This window comes from Palaemon carinicauda, unplaced genomic scaffold (genome assembly GCF_036898095.1).
Source record: "Palaemon carinicauda isolate YSFRI2023 unplaced genomic scaffold, ASM3689809v2 scaffold47, whole genome shotgun sequence".
NCBI lineage: Eukaryota > Metazoa > Arthropoda > Malacostraca > Decapoda > Palaemonidae > Palaemon > Palaemon carinicauda.
In genome coordinates this window covers 305,001-312,500 of record NW_027171728.1, presented here as the reverse complement: position 1 = coordinate 312,500, position 7,500 = coordinate 305,001, and the positions used below count along the sequence as shown (strand labels likewise).

At 37.0% G+C, this 7,500-nt stretch overlaps 1 protein-coding gene across 4 annotated transcripts in view; it reads right to left on the bottom strand.

Moving 5' to 3' along the window:
• Window positions 1–7,500, bottom strand: part of LOC137636966 (uncharacterized) — a 60,550-nt gene that overhangs the window by 32,338 nt on the left and 20,712 nt on the right. For 2 of the 4 annotated variants that reach the window (XM_068369290.1, XM_068369291.1), the window contains exon 1: window positions 4,770–4,998. The exons of the other annotated variants lie outside the window; for them this stretch is intronic. In XM_068369290.1, the coding sequence (XP_068225391.1) occupies window positions 4,770–4,817 (48 nt within the window). In that variant the 5' untranslated portion in view covers window positions 4,818–4,998. Of the gene's footprint in view, window positions 1–4,769; window positions 4,999–7,500 lie in introns of those variants that run through there. 4 annotated transcript variants of the gene reach the window in all.

The following is a 7,500-nucleotide window of genomic DNA, read 5'->3' as shown; positions in this document are numbered from 1 at the left end:
TAGTAGTAGTAGTAGTAGCAGTATCATTATTATTATTATCATTACTATTATTATTATTATTATTAGTAGTAGTAGTAGTAGTAGTAGTAGTAGCAGTATCATTATTATTATTATCATTACTATTATTATTATTATTATTATTAGTAGTAGTAGTAGTAGTAGTAGTAGTTCCTAAGCTACGACCCTAGTTGGAAAAGCAGGATGCTATAAGCCCAGAGGCTCCAACAGGGATAATAGCCAAGTGAGGAAAGGAAACAAGGGAAAATTAACTATTTCAAGAACAGTAACATTAAAATATAAATTCAAACTAAAAAAAAAAAATTAACAAAACATGAGTAAGAGAAATAAGATGGAGTAGTGTGCCCGAGTGTACCCTCAAGCAAGAGAACTCTAACCCAAGCCGGTGGAAGAGCATGGTACAGAGGCTATGACAATGCCCAAAACTAGAGAACAATGGTTTGATTTTGGAGTGTCCTTTTCCTAGAAGAGCTGCTTACCATAGCGAAAGATCCTTTTCTACTCTTACCAAGAGGAAAGTAGCCACTGGACAATTACAGTGCAGTAGTTAACCCTTTGAGAGAAGAAGAATTGTTTAGTAATCTCAGTGTTGTCAGATGTATGAGGACAGAGGAGAATCTCGAAAATAGGCCCGAAGGTTCAGTGAATGTGCAGGCAAAGGGAAAGTGAACAGGAATGATCTTCCTAATCGGGTGGTTGAATCAGTAAAACTTCAAAAGTTCAAAGTTGGAGCAAATGCTTTTTTGTTGACCAGGCGGACATGAGTCTTTTTATAGTTTATTTACGACATATTTGTTTTTGATGTTGTTAATAGTTTATATATGACATGTCTGTTTTGACGTTGTTACTTATTTTAGAATGATTTATTGTTAATTTGTTCTCTTCATTTATTTATTTCCTTATTTCCTTTCCTCGCTGGGCTATTTTTCCTTGTTGGAGCCCCCTGGGCTTATAGCATCTTGCTTTTCCAACTAGGGTTTTAGCTTGGATAGTAATAATAATAATAATAATAATAATAATAATAATAATAATAATAATAATAAAGAGGAAGGATTTCTCCAGGGCCTTGACTCATGTTAAAAGTAGGATTAATTTCGTTTTATGTAGGTAAAAGTAGGAAGTAATTTTTTCAGTTAAAATGTAATTATCAACTCTTAATTATCATTATTGTTATATAAAATCATTATTCATTTATTATTCTTTTTTATAGTTCAATTATTTATCTATTTCAATGTTGTTACTGTTCTTAAAATTTTATTTTAATTGTTCATTACTTCTCTTGCGGTTTCTTTTAGTTCCTACTGCCTTTCCTCACTGGGCTATTTTTACTTTGCTGGTGTCCCTGATTTTATAGAATTTTGCTTTTCCAACTGGGGTTGCAGATTAGCTAATAATAATAATAATAATAAAAATATCGCAACCTCAGAAAGAGGCTAATTCGAAATAAATGAGTTGATATGTATGTATGTATATATGTATTTGTGTATATATGTATGTATGTATATATATATATATATATATATATATATATATATATATATATATATATATATATATATGTCACTGTCATACAGGTTTCCTGGACTAGGGTTTGATTCCCGGCTGGTCCAGAAGCTATCGTCTTCGAGTGGTTCCGCCTTGGGGCTCTGATCCCGAGGCCGGTAAGAGAATCCAGACTTTAAATGTATTAAAATATATGGTTTATTTGTATGATGCTCCACAATAAACTTACTTAAAAAAAATAAACAATTGAATATGTAAAAGGGCAAACATGAATTAGTCCAACAAGGCCATAAAAGTAATAAAAGAGTCAATGAGCTAAAAAGATTGTCTGAACTAAAAGTTATCAATTTCACAAAGTTAAGCGTTTCATAAGGAAAAATAGTTTTAGGTAGTTTAGGCGTAAATGAAAAAGGTGTGATATGAGAAACGGTTTCTACTAGGTAGTTATTTGCCTAACAAATGGCACTTAAGGCAGTATCGCATCCTCTTGATATCTTGAGCAAGTCATCAATAATGCTACCTGGATGGCCCATCATTGGTGAACTGCAATCCTTGGGTAGATGCCAATCCTAGGCAATGTAAACGAGTAGAACTTTGTGCGTAGTTCAAGCCATCAATAATGCTACTTAGCTGGCCAATCCTTACTGAACTGCAATCCTTGTGTAGATGCCGAAACTAGGCATGTAAACGAGTAGTACTTCGTGCAAAGTTCAAGCCATCAATAATGCTACTTAGCTGGCCAATCCTTGGTGAACTGCAATCCTTGGGTAGATGCCGAAACTAGGCAATGTAAACGAGTAGAACTTTGTGCGTAGTTAAAGCCATCAATAATGCTACTTAGCTGGCCAATCCTTGGTGAACTGCAATCCTTGTGTAGATGCCGAAACTAGGCAATGTAAATGACTAGAACTTTGTGCGTAGTTAAAGCCATCAATAATGCTACTTAGCAGGCCAATCCTTGGTTAACTGCAATCCTTGTGTAGATGCCGAAACTAGGCAATGTAACCGAGTAGAACTTTGTGCGTAGTTCAAGCCATCAATAATGCTACCCAGCTGGCCAATCCCTGGTGAACTGCAATCCTTGTGTAGATGACGAAACTAGGCAATGTAAACGAGTAGAACTTTGTGCGTAGTTCAAGCCATCAATAATGCTACTTAGCTGGCCAATCCTTGGTGAACAGCAATCCTTGTGTAGATGCCAAAACTAGGCAATATAAACGAGTAGAACTTTGTGCATAGTTCAAGCCATCAATAATGCTACTTAGCTGGCCCATCATTGGTGAACTGCAATCCTTGTGTAGATGCCACTACTAGGCAACGCAAATGAGTAGAACTTTGTGCATAGTTCAAGCCATCAATAATGCTACCTAGCTGGCCAATCCTTGGTGAACTGCAATCCTTGTGTAGATGCCACTACTAGGCAATGCAAACGAGTAGAACTTTGTGAGTAGACCATCAATAATGCTACTTAGCTGGGCCATTCACCTTTATATGTCATCATATTTACACAGGGAAATGCTTTTGATTAAGTTTAACATCTTTTACAAAACCACTAAAGCCTTCTTTTGTGCTTATAAGTTATGGGAGCAGAGCCCATTATCAAGACTCTGGAACCTAATTTGTAACAGCACTAGGACTATATCTGGTTATATTTACAAGCACAGTTTTCATGGGACTTGTTTTGGATTTAATTAAAAGCATAGTTTGTCTCGTGGAACATAACTTTTTTTTTTTTACAATCAAAAGCATAGTTTTAGCTGAAAATACTTGGAAATAGGATGTTGCACCATTACGAGAAATTGGTTAGTCAGAGGGTGTGTACAGAGATTTATAGAACTGCAAGAATAATTTTTCTTTTCCTCCCATTTGCCTATTTCAAACAATTCCGTCTTTTTATCCAGACTGTTCTGCCTATAGTCCATTTCTTTTAGCGAGTCATATTTGCACCGACTCGCAACGGTGCCCTTTTAGCTCGGAATAGTTTCCTGGTCGCTGATTGGTTAGAATTATCTTGTCCAACCAATCAACGATCAGGAAACTTTTCCGAGCTAAAAGGGCACCGCTGCGAGTCGGTGCAAATATGACTCGCTAAAAGAAATGGACTATAGTTTCCCTGTTGAAGAGAATGGCACCCTGTGGTGGTGGTGACCGATGTGGTAACGTCCCTGACTGGTGAACGGCAGACTGGGTTTCGAGTCCCGTTCAAACTTGATAGTTTCTTTGGTCTCTGCAACCACACCCTCCTTGTGAGCTAAAGAGGGCAAACTTGATAGTTTCTTTGGTCTCTGCAACCACACCATCCTTGTGAGCTAAAGAGGGGGGGTTTGGGGAGCCTGTACGTCTATCTGCTTAGTCATCTGCAGCCATTGCCTGGCCCTCCTTGGTCCTAGCTTGGATAGAGAGGCGCTTGGGAGCTGATCATATGCACATATGGTCAGTCTCTAGGGCATTGTCCTGCTTGATAGGGCAAATGCCACTGTCCCTTGCCTCTGCCATTCATGAACGGCCTTAAAACCTTTAAAAGACTTTAATTATTATCTTCGTCTACCCTTAGGTTTTAATCAGAGAAATGGTCTAGGAAAGAAGGCAAGGCAAAAACATACACAATTGAGTAGGCCTACTGAACCTCTATCTATTAGGCCTATCACGTCTTAACCGTGAACCCATAGAAAATATTAGGAAAATTTAAATTGTCAGAGCTGATAAGAGTAAATTACTTAGGATTATTTATATCATAAATGTTTATAATAAGATAATAATAATTTATAATCGAAGTTCGAAAATCATTATGCGCGCAGAGAGAGAGAGAGAGAGAGAGAGAGAGAGAGAGAGAGAGAGAGAGAGAGAGAGAGAGAGAGAGAGAGAGAATGTCTCAACATGAAGCAATATAGGCGTATACGACATATGGTGTGACACACACAGACATACACACGTTATATATATATATATATATATATATATATATATATATATATATATATATATATATATATATATATATATATATATATATATATATATATATATATATATATATATATATATATACTAACTGCAAACATAATGGGAAATTTAAATAAGAATTTACCATGACGTAATAAACATTTTCCTAAATACCTTACATTGTATTGTTACTAAACCATACGGCATACTGAACAGGCCTACTATAGGCTCCTTACCAAAACCTATTAACAAGAAAAACGTATTTACGTAAAAATAAAAAAATAAAAAACAAATAAATTTCTTACCCATGCTGCAGGACTGAGAGTCTCCGCTCCAGATGCTTGCGCAACCATTTTCTATTTTTTTTTATATATAAAATATATAGTTCTATCTAAATCCTCACATATATGAAACGAAACGCATTTATCTATATATTTTCGATATCACAAAGTAAAAGATCACAGACGGTACAGGGAAAGATTTGCTTCTCCAAAGCCGATGGCTAACGCAAGACTGAGTCTTCCCCCCTAACACACGGCCTCCTACCGGTGCACTGCCGAACTACCGATTCGATTGTACCGATTGCATCACGTTACGTTACGATCAGAGTTGCCAGTTTGGCTTTTTTTCTGGCCAAAAAAAAACTCTAATTTGACCTTTTGTATTTAAATAGGTTGGCCTTTAGTAATATGAAAAAAGCCGAGCCATAAATACTATATTTTTGACCTTTTTCTATTAATGGGTTGGCCTTTTAAAGCCTCTGTTGATTAGAAATTGACCTTTTCTCATTTAGAAAACCTGGCAACCCTGGTTACGATGTACGATGTTCTCAATGAAAGTTATGAAACAAATAAACTTTAAAACGGATATATATATATATGTCCTGTCAAATTCCATTATCATCGCGCATATAATAAAAAATTACTTTGTGCCATTGTTAATATATTGCATCATGTTTCACTTAGGAAATAGTGGTCATACCGTCATATATAGATTTCTTTGTTTGGCTACATTTTCTGACAGTGCGCATTAATTAAACAGAGGAAACTCGTTATATTATGAATATTTGTTTAAGCATGGTTCATGATTTATTAAACAGAGAGAATTCTACATTAAATCTTTGATATTAAATGTATTATTAATAAAACACAAAGTTTCCAATCATCCAGTCATCCAACGACATGGCAGGGTTAGGGCACGTCGCTGCCAGACGTACGATAACGTCCAACCGCAAAAGAGAGGTGGGAGGAACACAAACGTCGTGACTTTTATCATGGTGCAAGCATTAAACGATACTTGTCTATACAATCACGTGCATATTGCATGCACTACCTGTACTTTGTAACGTGCTATGCAAGTTGCAACATTGGAGATAATTGATTTTTTTAAGCTATGTACAGTGGTGAATGTCAGAGTGGTGTTGATTTTAAATGTAAAGATATAAATAAATTGTTTTAATTTAATTGTAATAGACAATTTATTTATATTTATTGTTATTGTTATTAATATTACAAGCTAAACTACAACCCTAGTTGGAAAAGCAGGATGATTTATATCACCCAAGGGCTCCAACAGGGAAAATAGCCCAGTGAGGAAAGGAAATAACTGATTTTGAGCGAAGCGAAAAACCTATTTTTGGGTGAGATGGCCATGACGTCCAGATGGAAGGTTCCTTTAGTAGCTTCCTGAGGGTATATATGTCTACAGTGGATATTCCCAGAGAATTAAACCAAAGGTTTCACAGAATTCTAACTTTTGGCGCGAGTACCCGAAAGGTTTCCCTTTAGGATATCGTATATCAACAGGGGACCTATGCTTTGACACGCCATATGGCTATCTGCACCCCACATAGCGTTTACGCTTCGTGGGGGAAAGGTGGCGAGATAACTGAGGAGCCGTTGCAAAGTTATCCTCCTACGTTACTGTTACGGTACCTCGCGACGTAAACAAACGGCAGCCATAGCTGTCCGCCATATTGACTGACGTCACGTCTGTCCTCTTCATTTCAAATCTTCTAGCGATCTACGTTGTTTGGTTTTTTCCCAGTGATCGATTTTTATCGCCATGTCGCAACCTTCGGCCTCGCCTTCTTCTGGAAAGTTGAGTACCATGTTCTTGTATTGTATAAATAAGCTTTGGCCGTAAAGTAAGGATTTTTTATCCTTAAATCTTGTATTTTGTGGCAGAGCTGTGCCCTGACCGGAGGCGTCATGTTACGACGCCACTGTTCGCAACGCATGCCTTATCTAGTTAGCCAGAACAGCTTTCCCCGGCCTCATAACTAATTAAATATCATTAGTTATTTAGTCTTCATTGCTAGGAATTAGTTATATTATGCCGATAGTATTCTTCGGCGAACTAAGTTAGCCGAACCCTATGCTAGCCTACTAGCCTAACCCTAGGCTCGATGCCTAAGTGTTCATGTTTACTTCCTGCATGATATAATAAGTGTTCCTAGTGTTTTTAAAAATTTCTGAAATGAAGATATAGGCATTTCCGCAGAAGGAGCACTCACACTTCACGTACTCCTCCTGTAAAAGAAAGAGACAATGAGTACTTGGAAGTCATTATAATATGACTTACAGTAATCTTAAAGTAAGGTGTAAGTTACAACTTATAAAATATAAGATTCATTTCTTTATGAGCTCAGGATAGGTGAGCTAGAAAGGAAGTAGGAAGACACATACTTGTGAATCCTGCCCAGCCAATTGCCCTCACTTTGCCCTATGATTAATTCCTTACAACCTGTAGGGTTCTAAAGGAGGGAAAGAGCATCCGTTTGGATGAGCCAAGCTTAGGCTTCCTCTGAGGAATTAATTACAGAGAGGTGTAGACCTGAATTCATTCAGATCTTATAGAGAGAAGGGGGAAAATAGGATAAACCCCCGTTTTGTAGGATTAATCCCACCAAGAGACTGCACTAGGAAGCACAGAATATGCTGGAAATGTTTTACTGTACAACCGTATACAAAAGTCGCTGTTCTAAGGTATGAAATACCAGAGAAGCAATGGCTAGTCTACCCGACTGCACGATAG